The 19,865-nt window shown below is 42.5% G+C and overlaps 1 protein-coding gene across 2 annotated transcripts in view; it reads left to right on the top strand.

The window, feature by feature from the left end:
• Positions 1 to 19,865, top strand: part of CLPB (caseinolytic mitochondrial matrix peptidase chaperone subunit B) — a 180,875-nt gene that overhangs the window by 76,002 nt on the left and 85,008 nt on the right. For both annotated transcript variants that reach the window (XM_037840530.1, XM_037840531.1), the window contains exon 5: positions 5,251 to 5,379. In XM_037840530.1, coding sequence (XP_037696458.1) covers positions 5,251 to 5,379 — 129 coding nt within the window. The remainder of the gene's footprint in view (positions 1 to 5,250; positions 5,380 to 19,865) is intronic.

Here is a 19,865-nt window from a genome sequence, read left to right as displayed (position 1 = left end):
GCTGTCTAGTACTAGCCCACCACTGCCTAGCAGTGTGAGCTGAGCAGGCCACCTAACCTCTTTAAGCCTCTGTTTTCTCATCTGTTCCTTCATCTGATAATAGTATGTAACCTATATGCCCTATATGAGTTGCTATGAAGGTGGGAGGAATAATTGCTTTGAAGTGCTCTCTAAACTGTGAAATGTTGTACCAACATAGGGGGTTATTGTGTTTGTCATATTAGTCATAAAGGGTCCCCCTCGTGGAGACATGCTCAGAGTTAAAGGCAAGGGCACTGCTAGACACTGTAAGATTAGAGTGGAGGGTAGAGGCTGAGCCTGAGGGACAGAGACTCATAGCTAGGGTTGCCTTTTCCTCTGAACAAGTCAGTAGTAAATAAAGCTTTTGTTACCTAGAGACCACCCATCTTGCCTCTTAAACCTGTTTTTTAAAATCTCCTCCTATAGACTTAGCGATAGGAGGACAGGAGCCTTGTCTGATTCATTTCTGCATCCCAGGGGAGAAAGCCAACATCAGTAAATGCTTATGGTATTCTTAGAAAAACTATTATCAGATTTGATTCTCATAATATTCCAATATCTAGTATTCTTCAAATTATTGTTTATCATACCCATTTTACAGATAGAAGAACTTAGTAAATGGCAGAACTAAGGTTCAAGTCTGTATGACTGCTTTACCTTAAATAACTGTTTTTCATCATGGGAAGCAGTTTTTGTTTTGTTTTGTTTTGTTTTGTTTTGTTTTTTGCAGTTTAAGCAGTGCTGGAGAGTGGCCAGCACTATATGGAGAGCCACAGGGACTATTTTCTACCTCTACTGACTTAGTGGTGATGAGGCCAGGAGTCCCATAGAGTATACATTTGGCACATATCTGCCAAAAGGTCCCAGACTGACCCTGGCCACAGCACCCAGGTGTAGACTTTTCAATATCAAAGGCAGAGGTGGGAGCAGAACCAAAATGATGCTGTCACATTCCCTGGGGTCAGAGGAGTGTTGGACCAACTGCAGAAGCAGAAATGGCTGGCTTGGAGGGGAAGCAGGAGCCTGAGCCCATGCTGGAGACAGGCTGGTAGATGTCTTTGTTGAGAAGGGGACGGTTCACTGGCTGAGCACTGGCTGTCAACATGGGGCCTTAAAAGACCACCTTGGTGGCCATCTGGTTAGGTGATCTTGGATGAGTCACTATAGCTTCTGTGGATTTGTTTGCTCTTTCTGAGTGGGGAATGGGATCAGCGTGTGTGTGTGTGTGTGTGTACCTCTTCCGCCACCTCCTTTCTGCCTTTAGCCACTTTTTTTGGATAGGGAAGAGTTTGAGATCTAATGAGCCAGGGGCTTCAGCATGAACTTCTGTGACAGGTCTCCTAATACTGTGTGTATGGGGGAAAGAGCTTAATTCTAGATGCAGGGAAATGGTCCTACTAAACTGGATTAGGTCCCAGCTCTACTATAAAATGGGGAGAGTAATCATATACCTCAGAAGGTTATACTGAAATAAATAAGGGAAAATGCTTTCCAGATTGTCAAGCACTACTCAGTTCTGAAGTGTTCTATAGAATACCAATACTGCAGGATTTTAACAAGAATAGGGGAAAAGGGGGTGTCAAACAAGTTGAGAAACTGCCAAGTGACACCAAATTAAGCGGATAGTTCTTAACTCAAAACTTTTGACATCTTCATATGCACTGTGCCTTTCTGTGGGGAAAAGTGTATGCAGCATTCCCCAAAAGAAACCTTTTTTCACAGAGAAATTGCACTTTTGAAAGTGTGAAACTAGACACTAATGATAATTGTGGACGTTTATTGGGAGGTACTATATGCTAGGCCCAGTTCCAAGCCCCTTTACACAGTGTCTGATTTAATGCCCATGAGGGAGTACTGTTATTTACAGGTAAGGAAACTTGGCACACAGAGTCATGCAAATTGCCCAAGTCAGTAAATTCAAAAGTGGGATTCAAACCCAAGTGGTCTGGCTCCAGAACTCATTTATTTAAAAACCATACTCTACTGCCTCCACTAAGTCCATGTTGGGCAGTATTATTACTATTATATATTCTTCTAGAAACAAAGATGATCCCAGGGATTTATTTATCTATGTACATATTTATTTATTTGTTTGTTGATACAGCAAGTATTTGTCAGGCACATATTTATGGCCAGACACTGTGCTGGGCACTGGAGATACAACTGTGGTGAAGATAGTCACTCTTCCCTTCCTCATTGAGCTTTTAGTCTAGTGGGGAGCATGGTCAAGTGAGTGATTGCAAAAGGATAATAAATGCTGTGATTGGGGGATGCCTACGGTGCTAGAGGAATGAGCTCTTAGGAGCAATAACTACCTCAAACTTGGGAGAAATCACTGGAGGAAGTGACTTATAATTAGAGGTCTAAAAATGAATTGAAGTTAGGCAACTGAAGGCATGGGAGAAAATATTTCAGGCTGTGAAATAATACTTGCAAAAGCTCAGAGGCAAGAAAGAGCATTAGGAAGGGGATGGCAAGAGATGAAACCTCAGAGGTGAGCAAAGGCCCTCCTTGTGGACATTCTTTATTGGCTGGGGCTGTGACACCTGCACTATGCTGATGTTCATCCCAGAACCAGATAGCCCCAGATAACTGTATTCCTTAAGTTTGTCAGCTTTTTATGGTAAACACCCTATGGATAGCCCTATCATTGCATTTGTGAAACTGTGTAATTTGTCTTCTAGAGGTCTGATTCTTGCATTAGACTGTTAACTTCTTAATATCAAGAATTGTGTCTTATTCATTATTATATCTCCAGAAGCTACCACCATGCATTGGTGCTCATTAAATGTTGTTTGTTGAATGAATGATGTGTTTTCTTTGTAAAATGGATTACATCCTTCCAGCTTTCTTGGACCAAATCACTTTTCCTCTGGTTCATCAGTAGTCAGCAGTTAATGTCCTATGTGGAAATTCAGTGATACCCGTAAGGGCTTTTGAGGTGCTGTATTCTGTGAATTCCTGTTTCTGCTTTTCATTGTGTTTTGCTTTTCCCTCCCTGCCCAGCCAGCACTTGATCGTAATCAATCTGCTTGGTTCCTAAAGCCTTCTCTTTAGCCGCCTTATTTCTTTCTCCTAATCCGCAGAGGACTGGAAACAAGATCACCTAGCGTGATTTGATAAGACTGTTTGTGACTAAGAGTTAGTAATCTCTTGAATTGGGTCCCAAAGGGCTCTCTTATGGGAAAAATGTAGATGTTAGTGAACGTGGGACTTGTATGTTAGCTGTTCAGAGGCATTTTTACTTCCTCTTCACCCTCCTGCAGAGAAGGTCACATGATACTCCAGGATATCATCAGTCTGGAGAAAAAAAGTTGATTGACCATTGACTCCATAGTTCAAGAGAAGGTGGTTTCTTCTCCAGACACATAATCCACCAATTTCATTTTTGTCAAATACTTAAATGCTTCCACTTGAGCTAGTTTATCCAGGTGCTATCTACAAACCTCAGGCCACTCTCTAATGAGGGCAAGTTCCATAGAGACTGTGAATTGCACCTTCACCTGAGCAGGGAAGGAAGAGGGAATAAGAGCCAAGTCTGGCACCTGATCATCTGGGTTTTGGGTGATTCCCTCATTTTCAAAATGACATGACAGCGTGATGTGATGGAAAGGAAGTGTTAGGACTCAAACAGATTAGGCCTTGGTTCTAAACTTCACTCAACCACTTATTAGCTGTGTGACTTCTTTGTTTCAGTTTCCTCATCAATAAAATGGGAATAATTCCTACTATGTAAGGTGGTTAATGAAAAATAAATGGGATTAGTTGTGTGCAGTAACTGTGCCAGGCAGAGTAGAAGATCAATAACTCAAATCTATTATTATTATAAGAAAGAAGAGGCATGTCAGTCTTCTAGTTTTTGGAACTTTAAGTAGAAGGTTCATTTTTGCAGAAGGGGAAAATACAGAGACTCCATTTCAAGACCACTTGGAAAAGAATGGTATAGGAATTGCTTGATGCTTTTGACTACCTAGGTAAGGTCACCTCTTGACCAAATACACCCCTTTACCCAGTAGGAGGTTAAGAGGAGCTTACCTTTTGCAGGCCCAATGTCATGGGCTAGGGGAAAAGGCAGGTGAGGATATGCAGGACTCAAAATCCATCCCAACAAACTCCAGCTCAGAAGAGGGCATAAAACACTCAGCTCATTTCTGTGTGAGGCAGAAAGAAACCGCATTACCTGAGCAAAATAGATACTGTTCTGTAGGGTCTCAGTTCCCCAGGGAGGGCCCCAGTAGTAAAGTAACCTTCCATTTTATCATCCAAACCGGGACTCTACAGAACAACAGATGTACACATGTCCAAGGGACTTGGAGAAGTGATGGACCTGGTTTTAGGCTCTTTTATATCAATGGGAGAAAGGGGATCAGGAAATATTAGCACTGGGGGTGGGGGGGGTTGTTTCTTTGATCACATGAAATATTTCTTCTTCTTAGCTGTCAAAAAACTGTTAAAACTATTTTATTAAAGTTAAAAGAGATTGCAAATTTGCCTATACGTGTATATAAATTCCAATTTTATAGGATATATATGCTAATGTATTATTTATTTTATATGTATCAAGATACGCGTAGTTTCTCAAGTTGCTGAGATTATTGGTACCTTTTATTTTTTTTCTTTGTACTTTTCTGTGGTTTAAAAAATTGCTTTTATAAATTTAATAAATTCCTTAAAAATTAAAAATATGTACTCATTAGATTGTACGTATCTTGAGAACAGAGAGGTGTCTTACTCTTCTGCTACAAATAGCCTTCTGTCTCCCTCCCTACTCTTCCCCATCCTACCCCAACCTTCTTTCTTCTTCAGGATAATTCCTCTTCACTCTTCAAGACTCATCTTTTAGGACCGTCCCTTCATGCCCCTCTCTGGCTTCCTATATCATCCTCTCATACTTCTAACATAGCATTTATCTCAAGCAGTACTGTAAATATCCACTTCATGTCTGCCTCCCTCATCAGATTAAGTCAGGGACCATATCTGATTCATTTCTATGGTCCCCTGGATGACTCTTAACACATAATTATCAGTAAATATTTGTTAAACTAACTGGCTTCTGTTTTACCTCCTCTTGCCCAGCACGGAAGGTCAGGCACACAGTAAGTGCCATCATATGTTTGATAAATGGGTAGATGAATGAATGACTAAATTAAAATGCCAAGAGAAAGAAGGTGAGATTGGTGGCTCATGGCATTTGTTGCTAATGGAAGACTTTGTTTGCTGTCGCCCTAGTCTTGGTCACCCGAGAGGATGACTTCAACAACCGACTGAACAATCGCGCCAGCTTCAAGGGCTGCACAGCCCTGCACTATGCTGTCCTTGCCGATGACTACCACACTGTCAAGGAACTGCTTGATGGAGGTGAGAGCGTGGGCTGGCTGGTGAGGTGAATGGCTCCTCAACACAAGGAGAGGGCTCTTGGCTTGCTCAGGGCCCCCTTCCCCTCCCAGAGCTGGAACTGCTTACCTTGGGTTCTCAAAAGCAGGGACTTAGAAAATGTCCCAATCAGGATGCTTCTCACTTGAAGAGCTGTCTGGCAAGACATTTGTAGCTAAGAATGAGAGCATTTACCATGAGCCTCTTGCTACCATGCTTTAAAAATCAATCAATATCACCAGCCATTGTCTAGTCATTTACATTCCCCTCTTCTCTCCAACCCCAAAACAAAAAGCAGAATGCACTCTAAAAGAGCCCCTCTTCCCGGTCTTCCATATCGAACACCTTTGAACAGAAGTGACTGCGGGCCTTTTGTGAAGCTCCCTCCCCCAGGCCAAGGCTGGCCCTTTGAGCCATTCCAGGGGCATGATTCTTGCCTGTTGACTTGGAACAGATGCCCTTAGCCCCCACCTTTACATTTCTCCCACCTGCCTTTTACCCAGTGTCCATTTACACCCCTTGCCCTAGGCTCCCAGCCTCAAGGGCTAAAAACATTAATTCACTTGTTTCTCCCTCCCCAACCTGAACAAGTAGCTGTCACTCAGGGCCTGCAGGCCTGCCAACTTCTGACCTCCCTCCCCCCTTGACCTCTCTTGGTCTGCCTGTGTGTATGACCAGCCAACCGAGAGGCAGGATCCTGCTCCCTTGTCTAGGGGCTGTTGCTAGTAACATTTCCGAAGTCTCTGACCTCAGCTGACCTTCTCCAGAGGGCTTCAGGAAAGGCAGAAGGATACCCAGTACTTGGCACCAGCTTTGCTGCAGCAACTTAGAAAGAGGCTTTCTCTGTAAGATCCAAGGCAGGCCTAGACACAGAGAACCAGAACCCTTTTGCTTGAATTTGCTCAGTCCACAGAGGTTTAGGATCCCTCCCCATATCTTAGAGGGTTAGAGCTAGAGTGGGCCATAGGCAGCTGCTGTTGCCTCTGACCAGCAGTCCCCATTTGAGAGCTGAGAGAAGGTTGTGGCAGCAGCATCAGTTTTACAGTGTGGGAAGCTCTCTGGCCCATTAGGAGGCAGTATGGAGTAATAGAAAGGATACCTTGGGTTTCAGAGTCAAGCCAACCAGGGTCTGAATCCCAGCTCCCCCACCTACTAGCTGTATTGCCTTGGACATGTTACCTTACCTCTCTAAGCCTCAGTTTTCTTATCTGTAAAATCACACCCATTTCACAGGGATGGCTTGAGGATTAGTGATAACATCTATAAAAGCTCCTGGCATATGGTAGGTGCTCGGGATTGGTAGTTATCATTACGACTTCTTGTATAAAGAAATCAAACTCTCACCCTGGCAGCAATCATCCCATTCCTCCCCAAAGTGAAACCTGTACGCCAGCCTAAAAGGCCTCTTAATTCTCTCTCGGCCTACAACAAACCTGCCTAGAATCATTTTACCCTGAAGGCCTTCTCCTCTCAGGAAGCCTCTCCTAATTATCTGGACCTCAATACCTCTTCATCTGAACTCTTACAGCATTGGACTGGGTGATTAGCATAGCTCCTAAATGCAGTTTCTCTCAACCTCAGGAGGCTCCATAGCGTGGTGAAAGGAGCACAGGCCTTGGAGTCAGGCAGACCTGGGTTTGAATCTCAACTCTGTCATTGTGACTCTGGGCAAGGCACTTGCCATCTCTGAGACTATGGACCTCAGGGCAGCCTAAGATGGATCAGGCAACCTATCCCTGACCCTGAGACTGGCAAATTGGCAAAGGAAACAGATATGGAAACAGGCAATTACAGTGAGGTAGGTGCTCTGGCAGAGGGCTGGACAGGGGGCTCTGGGAATGTAAAGGAGGAAACATCTGATTCTTGCCTGGGTGAGCAGGAAGGTGGAGTCAGAAAACTTCTTAGATTGCCATAATCCATCTTTTCTTACCACTGACAGCCCCAACACCATAGGGTCTGCCTAATCGTATGGCCCAAAAAGCAGAGCTGCTTGTTCCACAGCCTTTTTCTGCTCTGATCCCCTTCAAAGCTGGCCGCCTTCCCTGTCACTCAGTTTACAGGCTGGAGCAGTTTCTAAGTGGAGTATGTGTTACTTCCAAAACCCAAAAGGCCTACCAAGTGCTCTGCTTCCTTCCTTTTTTGTACTAGAGGATGCAAGCTGCAGCAGTCTGTCACTTTGGAGGAGATGTCCTGAGGAGAGCGTGACCTTGATATGACCATCAAGAACATCAAGTGGGTGTTTAATCCATATCAGGAAGGGTAGAGAGAGTTTTCCAGACAGATTTCTGTGAAAATGTTTTGAATTAACTAATGACAATCTTCTGCCCAGCATCCACAGAAAAGTAGGTACACAGGCCCGTTTTTCATCTTTTATAATATTGCTTCTGACTGTGTTGATGGCTTATGAACAGGAAGGCTTTGCTTCAAAACTTGACTGCAAATACCAGAGAAGTTTCGACCCTCATCCCTCAAGCCCTTGGAGCTGACTCATCCCAATAGTTGCAGGACTGTTAATGTGCTTTAGCAACCATTTCTTCTCAGGGCTGTGATCCCACTGCCAGATCTATCTCCTGCAACATACCTTTGGTCATGGTGGCCTTTCTCAACCAGAATTCCTCTTGAGAATTGAGCCCTGATACCTTACAGCATCCGTTGTACACAAGGAATTAACTTCTGTCCCAGGCATCTAAAGTGGTCCTAGGTCTGTACCATTCTTGGGAGAATTGAGAAAATCATTACTCAAATAATTTTCTTTCTGTGGTTCAAAGGAGAACTCCCAGCTGAGAAAGACTGTAAGGGTCTGAATACCAGCCTTACCACTTAATAGCTGTGTAATCCTGGCCAAGTTACTGACTACTCTGAGGTTCTTATTCCTCATCTAGAAATGGTGGTGACACACTTACTTTCTAAGGTTTTGTAAGAATTAGAACAGATGTAGGTGATGAGCCTATGGTAGCATAATGCCTTGCACAGAGAATGCACTTTATATATAGTATCTGTTCTTGTTAACGTCATAAGTAACATTCAGTGCTTACTTGTTTTGTTTTGTTTTTTAAAAAGAAAAGGGCTTTCCATCCTAACTTTTTAACCTGGCTTCAGAGTTGCTCTAGTCTGACCCTTACCTAACTTTTTTTCCCACTGCTGCCCTAATATTCTAGCTGCATTATATTGCCAATTCAGTGTTCCTACCTTAGTGCCTTTACTTTTGCAGTTCTTTCTGCTTCTCATTTCTCTTTAAGACTTTGTTTTTTAGCCTGCTAGAATTCCTTCTACCAGTCAATTCCCAGCTCTACTCTAATGCCAATTCCCAGCTCTACTCTAATGCCAATTCCCTTCTGAAATCTTCCCTGTTCCCCAGCATTTGAGTCCAGTTTCACCTATTAAACTGAGGTAGATTGAGGGCAAGGACCATGTATTAGATTGTCTCTGTCTCCTTTGCCACAGTGCCCTCAAATAGTTCAGTAGTTTTGGGATGTGCTGATAAATTGCCAAAACCATTGTAGGTTTTCTTAGGGGAGATGTGGTATCTTTGCTTCCTGGCCCACCCACTCTTAGTGTCATAATGGTCTGGCTTTTTAGAGCTTCACGTGTCAGCTGCCCCTGTCTAGCTACCTTCCCTTCTCATGGTAGCCACAGTGCACTTTCTTTTCAGCCACCAGGGCCCATCACCTTAAAACACTTGAGTATTATGAAACTTAATACCACCGTTCCCAGGGCCTCCCTTTGCCTCTTTCCTATCTACTCTCTAGGCTCTTCCTTGCCCCCTATCCAAGAGAATGGCTCAGTTGTCAGGGTTAACCAGCCATCATCAAATGAATCCTTACTCAGCCACCATCCCCGCCTGAGGGAAAGAGCTTACATCCTCCCTTTAACAGCCTGTTAGCTTATTGTCAGGATTGGAAACTTAAGAGTTCCATTTCTTGTTCCACTTCACTATCTGTCCATCCGGCTGCATTACCAGATGTTAAAGGAATCAGCTTTGCCTCAGGCTATCCTCCAGTGTAACTTCACACTTTCAAATCTTGCCAGCAATGCAGAGAAGAGGATATAAGCCCTAGACTGAGGGTCAGGAGTTCAACAAACAGTATGACTTTAGGCAAGTCCTTTCTCTTCCTCAGTAAAATAAAGAAGTTAGTTAGGATAGCCATCCTGAAGACCCCTTAGAGCTCCAGCATCTGATGTAACCCAGGCAGGTCTTTTCTTTGATTTATCAAACACTGAGTATCTCTTCTGTCTCGGGCCCCACCCTGGACACTAGGGAAATGAATAAAGATGATCCAGACTTGGTCTTTGCCCCTAAGGAACTCATAGTTCAGTGAGGAAATCAGACATTTTAACAAAGCATATCTATCTGCTGTGTTAATGGAGATACATAGAAGGTACCGTAGAATCACAAAGAAAAGACCTTTTAAATCTCTAGGGAGGTGGGGAGAGCATGATGCAGGGGATGGTGTTTGCACTAAGTCTTGAAGGATGAATCCAAGTTTACCACATGAATGAGGGAGAAAGGCAGGGGAAACAGCATGCTCAAAGGCATGGAGTATGAAGCAGCTTATTTTATTCAGTACATCACAGATAGTTCAGAAGAGCTGGACTTATCAGGTCAGAAGCCAAGAATGGAAAGCATGAGCCAATAATGAAGTCCTATAACATAAGCTATGCTAAGGAAATTGGACTTATATTCCAGTGGGAAACCATTAAGATTTAGGGGAGGGACAGGATTGGATTTATATTTAATGTGAACAATGGTTTAGAAGTTCCAAAAAGTTTATCAGTAGATGAATAGATAAACTCTGGACTATTCACACAACGAAACAATATTCAGCATTGGGAATGAATGAACTTTTGCTCTGTACAACATGAATGAATCTCACAAACAACATTCTAGTCACAAGCCAGAAATAGAAGAGTACTTAACTGTATGGCTGCATTTATATAAAGTTCAAAACCTGACAAAACTAATCAAAAGGTGTAACAAATCAGGGTAGTGGTTACCACTGAAGGGGTGGATAGAAACTGAGAGAAGGCATGAAAAGGCTTCTGGGGTGCTGTAATGTTCTCTTTATGTAGGTGCTGGTTACTTAAATGTATCCACCTTGTCAAAATTCATTGCTCTGTATACCCTTACGTACTTTCTGTACGTTTTACTTGAAGGGTTTTAAAAGGTAGAAAAAATCGATTAGAAGGGGAAAGTGGAGAAAGGGAAAATATTTCTTTTGAAAGGTATTGTAACTAAATGAGACCTAAACTGAGGCGGTTGCAGTGGGAAAGGAGAGAAAGGGACTGATCTTACTGAGTTGACTTAGTAGGATCAGATGGTGAGAGAGGGGAGGTCAAAATGAGGTGCCGATTCTGGATTGGATGGCGAGATTCATGGTGGTGCCCTTTACTGAGATAAGAAAAAGTGGAAGGAGACATGGGTATGGCCAGTTCTGTTTTGAACATGCCTTCCCTCCCTCCATCCCTTCCCATTTTAGATTCCATGGTTCTGCATTATGACTACTCCCTTGCTGCCTTTTCCCTTCTTTGTACTTACCTGAGAAAATGCTTAACCTTAGTTAAACCCAACTCTTTTTACTTCAGTCTGTATCTGAAGAGCTAGATGTTGCTGGGGGAAAATTACATGGCCATGCTAATTGGACATTTCATGTTATGGCCATGAATGTCAGGTACTCAACCCTGCCAACCACCCCGCTACACTTCATGAGTAAAATCACTTTCTTATTCTGGACTGAGACAACACTTTTTTTTCCTTCTCCTCTCTCCTCACATCTCTAGCATCCAGCTCCCAAGCTCATGATCTCACCTGTGCCGGTTTGAATGTATTGTGTCCCCCAAATGCCATTATCATTGTGGTCTTGTGGGACAGACGTTTTGGTGCTGGTTAGATTTGCTTGGAATGTGCCCCACCCAGCTGTGGGTGGTTACTTGGGTGGGATACTCCTATGGAGGTGTGACCCCACCCATTCAGGGTGGGCCTTGATCAGTGGAGCCATATAAAACATGCTGACTCAAAGAGACTGAATGGAGTGCAGCTGTGAGTGATGTTTTGAAGAAGAGCAAGCTTGCAAGAGAGGAATGTCCTAGGAGGAAGCCATTTTGAAACCAGAACTTTGGAGCAGACGCCAGCCACAAGCTTGCTAGAGAGGAATATCCTGGGAGAAAGCCATTTTGAAACCAGAACTTTGGAGCAGACGCCAGCCACGTGCCTTCCCAGCTAACAGAGGTTTTCCGGACGCCATTGGCCATCCTCCAGTGAAGGTACCCAATTGCTGATGTGTTACCTTGGACGTTTTGTGGCCTTAAGACTGTAACTGTGTAGTGAAATAAACCCCCGTTTTATAAAAGCCTATCCATCTCTGGTGTTTTGCATTCTGCAGCATTAGCAAACTAAGACATCACCTCACACAGAAAATAGATTACATTCAGAAGGGCAATACCTCATCCTCCCCACTATCACTTCCAACAGCCTACCCACATCTGGATCCCTGTGCACTGTCTTCCTACTTCTACCGTGGAAGAAGTTCCTAAGACTGATCCTTGCATTTGGGCTCTGGTTTCTGTTTCCTCTTGCTTTCTCAAGAATTTTGCCCCTTCAGTTATCGACTATCACTCCTGCATTGTCTATCTTTTCCTCTCTGCTGGTTCATTCCCATCAGCATAAAAACATGCCTTAATGCCACTCATCTTAAAAAATAAAGCAAGTCAAAAACTTCCCTTGACTCCCATATCCACCTGCAGCTACCACTTCATTTCTCTGCATCCCTTCATGGCAAAAATCTTCCAAAGAATTATCGATAGCCACTTACTCCGCTTCCTCAGCTCCTGTCTTTTCCTCAATTTCAGTGTTAATATGGCCAAAATATACTTTGTTTTTCCCCCAAAATTGGCACACACACCCCCAAGTCTTTCCCATTCAGTAAATGTTATCATCTACTTGGTTTTTCAGGCCAAAAACCTTGGCATCATCCTTGAATTCTTTTTCCCTTATACTCTAGTGAGTCCTGTGAGCATTACATCTGAAGTACCTCTTGAATCCATCCCCTCTTTGCCATTTCCATTGCTGTAACTCAGGTCAGGCCACCATCATCTCTATTGGACTGTCACCACAGCTTCCTAATGAGTCTCACGATTTCCACTTTTGCCTCCCTAAATCCACCCTCCAAATAATAGCTAGAGGGGTCTTTATAAAACATAAATCATGTCATCCTCCTACTTAAAACCTTCCATTGACTTCCCACTGAAACCAAAATGAAATCTGAACTCCTTACCAGAGTCTACACGGCCCTACATATCCTAGACCTTGCCTACCCCTTCAACCCCATCTCCATCTACTCTCCCCCTTATTCTCTCTTCTCAGTAACGGTAACCTTCTGTTGTCCCTCAGACACACCAAGCACCTTCCCATCTCTGGGCTTTTGCACCTACCTTTCCAGGTGGTTGGAACACTCTCCCTCTATGGATGGCTGCTTCATCATTCAGCTCTCACTCACATATCCCTTCCTCAATGTGGCCTTCCCTGACCACCCTAGTAAAAGTAGCTCCCCCTGTCATTTTCTGTCATATCACCCTATCTTATCTTCTCATAGCACTTATCAGTCCCTGAAATGGTCTTATGTGTTTCTATGTTTATCATCTATCTCTCCCCACTAGAAAGTCTTGTGGTCATAGTAACCTTGTCTCTTTATTTTACTGCTATGTTCACAGCTCCTGGGGAAAAAAAAAATTCACAGCTGGCATACTGTAGGTGATTAATAAATAGCTGTTGACCAGCTTACTGTAATGAACTTGTGGGATATCCTTGTAGAGATGCATATCAGGCAGTAGGTAAGTGGGTCTGAAGCTCAGGAGAGAAAGGACCCTCTAAGCTGGAGATGAAGATTTGAGAAGCATCACTCTCTTGGGAATGGCTGAAACTGGCTGAGTCTGTAAATTGTCCATGGAAAGTTGTAGAGCTAAAGAGGCCCAAGGACGTGACTCTGAGAGAACCTACAATCAGAGTTGAGCATGAGAGGCGGAGCCTGTGCAGGAGACTCAAGGAAACAGTGAGGTAAAAAGAGAAGCAGAAGACAGTGGGGAAGTATTGCTTTAAAGCAGTGTTTCTCCAACTATTTATGAAAGACCTGTCTGTTTTTTACTTTTTGTTTTCATTTCTAATCTGTCATGGACCAATATTTTTGTAAAATAAAATAAAAATGAATTATTAGTAAAATGATATTTAAAAAGGGCATAAAAAATACAGGTCCAAATTTGTCATTAGATTCAACAGATATATAATCACTCTGGCAAGTTGATATAAAAGTTTCCAGACACTTGTTCTAAGATGGCAGCATAGAGAGGAGTGGAAGCTAAGTAGTCCCCCTGGAACAACTAAAAAAAAAAAAAAAACAGAAACAACTAGTAAATAATCAGGAATAACTGCAAGGGGACAAACGTGACTGTCCACTCATCATACATTAACCTGAATTGGGAGGAATGCCCGAGATCATAGCATAAAATCTAACCCTATCAAGCAAAGCAAATGCCAAGAGGCCAAAAACAACAGAAAATCTTAATGCATATGATAAAACCAGACAATATGGAGAACCCAATCCCAAACACCCAAATCAAAATATCAGAAGAGACACAGTACTTGGCACAATTAATCAAACAGTCACAATCAAGGAACAAAAACATGGCACAGGATATAAAAGACATGAAGAAGACCATGGAACAGGATAAAGGGGACATAAAGAAGACCCTAGAAGAGCATAAAGAAGAAATTGCAAGATTAAATAAAAAAATAGAAGATCTTATGGAAATAAAAGAAATTGTTGGCCAACTTAAAAAGACTCTGGATGCTCATAATACAAGATTAGAGGAATTTGAACAACGACTCAGTGTCCTAGAGGTCCACAGAACAGAAAATGAAAGAACAAAAGAAAGAATGGGGAAAAAAATCAAAAAGGATCTCAGGGATACGATAGATAAAATATAACTTCCAAATTTAAGACTCATTGGTGTCCCAGAAGGGGAAGAGAAGGGTAAAGGTCTAGAAAGAGTATTCAAAGAAATTGTTGGGGAGAACTTCCCAAACCTTCCACACAATATAAGTACACAAAGCATAAATGCCCAGCAAACTCCAAGTAGAATAAATCCAAATAAACCCACTCCAAGACATACTCTAATCAGACTCTCAAATACTGAAGAAAAGGAGCAAGTTCTGAAAGCAGCAAGAGAAAAGCAATTCACCACATGCAAAGGAAACAACATAAGACTAAGTTGTGACTAAGTTGCCACCATGGAGCTGAGAAGGCAGTGGCATGACATATTTAAAACTCTGAGAGAGAAAAATTTCCAACCAAGAATATTTTATCCAGCAAAACTCTCCTTCAAATTTGAGGGAGAGCTTAAATTTTTCATAGACAAACAAATGCTGAGAGATTTTGCCAATAAAAGACCTGCTCTACTTCAGATACTAAAGGAGCCCTACCAACAGAGAAACAAAGAAAGGAGAAAGAGATATAGAGAATTTTAACAGACATATATAGAACCTTACATCCCAAATCACCAGAACACTCATTTTTCTCTAGTGATCACGGATCTTTCTCCAGCGTGGACCATATGCTGGGACATAAAACAACCCTCAATAAATTTTAAAAAAATTAAAAAATAAAAAAAAATTGTAGTTATTCAAAGCACAATCTCTGACCACAATGGAATACAAATAGAAGTCAATAATTTTTGAATTGTAACTCCACTATTTACTTCCTACATGATATAAAATACACAAACTCTAATGACAAATCAGTGGTTTTGAATCAATGTAAAATATGTAATTTGTGACAAGAACTATATAAAGGTGGGGGAATGGAGGAGTATAGGTACATAGTTTATGTGTCCTATTGAAATTAAGTTGGTATCAAAGAAAACAAGATTGTCATGGATTTAAGAGTTTAATTTTAAGCCCCACAGTAAACACAAAGAAATTATCAGAGAATATGACCATAGAGATGAAAAGTAGAGTATGGGTTAAGAGAAATGGGGGAAGGGGCAATGGGGAGTTAAGAAATGAGTGTAGGGTTGCTGTTTGAGGTGAAGGGAAATTTCTAGTAATGGATGGTGGGAAGGTGATAGCATTGCAACATTCTAAATGTGATTAATCCCACTAATGGAATGCTAGGGAGGGAGTGGAATGGGAAGATTTAGGCTGTATATGTTTCCACAATTGAGGAAAAAAAGTCTGAATAGATGACAGTTGAATGCCAAGGTTGACCCTGGATGGGATCTGAGGATGGAGGACAGGATGTTCAAAGGGACACAGTTGAGACATAAGGAAAAGGAAATATAGAATGTAAGCTTTGTATCATTGTTGAATCTCTTGTACTTCTTAGCTGCACTTAATGGGATTGCATAAAAGAATGTTCTTGTTTATGGGAATTGTATATGTGAATTGTAGTGTTTGTTCAAGGATGTGTGCAGCTAGCTCTCATATGTTGAGAAGACAGAGCAATAGATGATGGATGATAGACAGGGACAGAGGGAGGGAGGGAGGGAAAGAAATAGTAGTCTGACAACATGTTAAAGTTAGTGGATCGGGGTATCAGGGCGGGGGGTCAGGGAATGCTGGAGTTCTGTGTATGGGGTTTGTATTGTTTTTGCAACTGTTCCTGTAACTTGGAATTTATTTCAAAATAAAATGTAAAAAAAAAAAATAGTTTCCAAACATGCTCAAGTACTGTACTGCCTCATTGAGGGCTGGTAGCAAGTTCACAGACGATACTTTCAGCACCACTACTCTATTGGTGCTCACAGACGGGGGAGGATTCAAATGAGCAGAACACAGGGTCTGCCCTCAAGTAATTTAAAGTCCAGTGGGGTAGACAGTCCCAGACACGCATAGTCATACTGCTTGACAGAGGGGTCAAAGCACTGCCACTACCATGCAGGCCTCAGGGACTGTGATCACACTAGCTCTGCCACTGTTTCATCCCTGAAGGACCTTTAGCATTCACTTTTTTCATCTATAAAATGAAGAGAACATGTCAGGTGTTCGAACACTAAAGTTTTCTTATTCTAATTTGGATGCAGATGATAAAAATCCTCCATGCTAGCAGTAGTCAGTGGCAGGGGGGTGGGGGTGGAGAGGAGGGTGACAGCAAATGGGTACAAGGTTTCTTTGGGGAATGATGAAAATGTTCAAAAATTGGAGTATTGTCATGGTTTCCCAACTCTGTAAATATTAAAAAACATTTCCACTTTAAGTGGGTGAATTTTATACTATGTAAATTGTATCTCAGTAAAGTTTTTAAAAAAGAAAAAAGAATGAATGAAAGAAAAACCCTCCATGCCACTCAAAACCAGAAAAGCTAGGCTTGGATAGGTGACTGGTTGCCCAAAAGCAGACTGGAAAGCAAGGAGAAACTGGTTGGTCCCATACCTAGTGTGCAAGATAAGAAGAGCCCCTCTGTTGTGTATATAGGGAAAAAAGTTTCCTTTTCAAGAATACTATTGAAAATTATCTGTAAACCTGTCTCTTGCCTTTATTGGTCTTTTTATTGGTTTCTTGTTATTATTACTTTAAAAAATCTTTATTTCAAACACCGCCCCCACTCCCTACCCCCATCCTTGCTTGTAAAGCTTAAAGTCTGGCACAGTAGAGACATTAGGCAAATAATTATCAAATTATTGGTTAATTACCACTGAGATAAGTATTACTAAATAAGAGTAGAGGCCATGTAACAGGGACCTAATTTGGTCTGAAGGAGTTGAGGGAAGTCTTCTCTGAGCATACGGCATTTATTTTGAGACCTGAAATGTAGCTGTCAGCCTGTCATTTAACTTGAGAAAAGCCTCTTGAGAGCAATAGCCTTTAGTCATCCAAAAGGGACCCACCAGTCCAGTCGGGGTCATGGTGGGGAATGGAGGGGGTTCTGTGGTATTGTAATTGCAGTCCATGGGGTACCAGGAGTTCAGGACTAAAAGGGGCCCTGGGTGACCCTGTGTCCTAGCCTTTGCCCTTGGGCCAGTCAACTCTTACCCAGTACAGAATTACAAACTTTCCTTGCTAACCCCCAGGGAAAGGTATTTCTGTATCCTAGCTCCTGTGAACACAGAGGAGTCACTGCATGGTTGAGCTAGAGATGAGAGCCTAGTCACCAGAGCCCATGCTCTCCAGAGCCTCCTGCCATCCAGGCGCCCGCATTTCATCAAGGCTTTAATCGGTTCCAAGCAGTCCTCAGATGAGCCTGGCTGGTATCCGGCATGACTTCATCACCGCCAACAGTGGCAGCTGGAGGCCAAGGTCTCCTGGGTGAAAAAGAGGTCAGCATTGGCTGAGCCAGGTCTGTTCTGTGTCTTGTGCTCCCCTCCACTTGCACTGGGCCTGGAAACAGAGCTGGGTGGGACTCATATTTCCCAAGGCAGGGCCAACTGCCCTTTGCCAGTTTTCTTGTGCCCCTTCCAATGCATGTACTCTTGGGAAGAACACATAGAGAAAAAGGGCACTACTGCAGCTTAAGAAAGTGGGGGGGGGGGGTGAGGGGGGGTTGTCAGTCTGAAGGTCAGGGCCTGCTAAATAGCAGCAAAGGCCCCATCCCAGGGTCAGACTGTGGTGTGGGCCTGAACCAAGGTTCCCTTCCCAAAAGGAGTTTGCTTCTGGTACTCAGGCTCTCTCCCTCTATACAGAAGCCTGGTAGTGTCCTGAGATAGGGATATTATCTGAAACTCTGTACCTTCTTAAACATCATTTTGGCAATGAATTCTTTTAAATGTAGCAGAAGGAGGGGGCTTGCCACTTAAGGAGTCCTTCAGAAGCTCTCTTTGAAGTTATAGAACCTGTGTGGTAGGAAGTACTGACTGGGGTCAGGTAACTTGGCACTTGGTTCTGGCACTTACTCTGCCTTGCAGTGGGACCTTGGGCAAGTCCCTTCCCTCTCACCGAGCCTCATTGTCCCCAACTATAAAATGAGGTAGTTGAACCATGGTCTCAGAGTTCCCTTCCATTTTAATATTTTGTGATTCTGAATTAATAATTGTTCACTGATTTATCTAATTGCAAACCTAAATATTCATATTTATTCAGAACTATTATTTTAATTAATAGTTGATTAATGGTGGCAGGTGCCCACCATCATCACTTTTCTAGGTTCTTCTGACATATGCTCTTAAAGCATCCTATAGAATTTCTTTATTGCGCTTACCACAACATGTAGTTATATAGTTATTTGAATAGATATTTGATTAATAGATCTCTCCTCCACTATGCAGTGAGTTCCCTGAATGTAGGGTCTGGATCTTTAGCACTTATATTCCCAGCATCTAGCACTATCCTTAACACAGTGTGCAGTGAATATTTGTTGAATAAGTAAATTTATAAATGGGCACTAGACATTACAAGAAATAGAAGAATATACAGTCACTTCTTCAGACTGCACACTGTAGAATGATGGAGTGGTGGTAAGGCCCATATACAAAGTGTGTAAGCAAAGACGAGAATATCTACCATAAACAAAAAGTGTAATGAGTAGTGAAGACGGGAAAGATCAGTGTTGGTATTGTAGAAGGCTTCAAAGAGAATGTGGAATTGAGTCAGACCTGTAGGACAGGTCGAATCAAAAAAGGCAGAGGGAAGAAGGAAAGCTTTTCAGATGCAGCAAGAACTGGCCATTCACCTGGATTATGAGGTAGGTAGACTTGAGTGTAGAGGACCTTGGGGGTGAGCCAGAGGACTTGTACTTAATAATGTAGTCAATAGACAGCTCCTGAATGATTGTTTGTTGTTTGTTTCTTTAATGATAATATTGATTTTTACTTTTAAAAAATGCACAACATGAAAATTTCTGGCAGTACAGGAGGATATATAGTGGAAAGGAAGTCTCTCTTCCACATCCTTGGTTCTCCTCAGAAGCAACCGGTGTAACTTTTCTTATGTATCCTCTCCCTATTGCTGTAACAAATTATCACAAACAGTGGCTTAAAACAACGCAAATTTATTATCTTACAGTTCTAGAGATACAAAGTCAGAAATGGGTCTCACTGGGCTGAAATCAGGGTGTCGCAGAGCTGTGTTCCTTCTTGGAGGCTCTAGGGGAGAAACAATTTTCTTGTATTTTCCAGCTTCTAGAGGCTGCCTGCATTCCTGGCTTGTGGCCACCTTCCACCATCAAAGCCACAGTGGTTAATGGAGTCTTTCTCATGTGGCATCCCTCTTACACTGACTCTCTTACCTCCCTCTTTCTCTTACATTAGGCCCACCTGGATAATCCAGAGTAATATCCCCATCCCAAAGTCAACTGATCAGCAACCTTAATTCTACCTACAACCTTAATTCTTCCTTGCAGTATTCACAGGTTCCAGGGATTAGGGTGGGGAGCAGTGGGACCTTGGGCAAGTCTCTTCCCTCTCACCAAGCCTCATTGTCCCCAACTATAAAATGAGGTAGTTGAGCCGTGGTCGCAAGAGTTCCCTTCCATTTTAATATTTTGTGATTC

Source organism: Choloepus didactylus, chromosome 6, assembly GCF_015220235.1.
Source record: "Choloepus didactylus isolate mChoDid1 chromosome 6, mChoDid1.pri, whole genome shotgun sequence".
Taxonomy (NCBI): domain Eukaryota; kingdom Metazoa; phylum Chordata; class Mammalia; order Pilosa; family Megalonychidae; genus Choloepus; species Choloepus didactylus.
The sequence above is the reverse complement of the archived record's forward strand: the minus strand, read 5'-3'. Positions and strand labels throughout refer to the sequence as shown.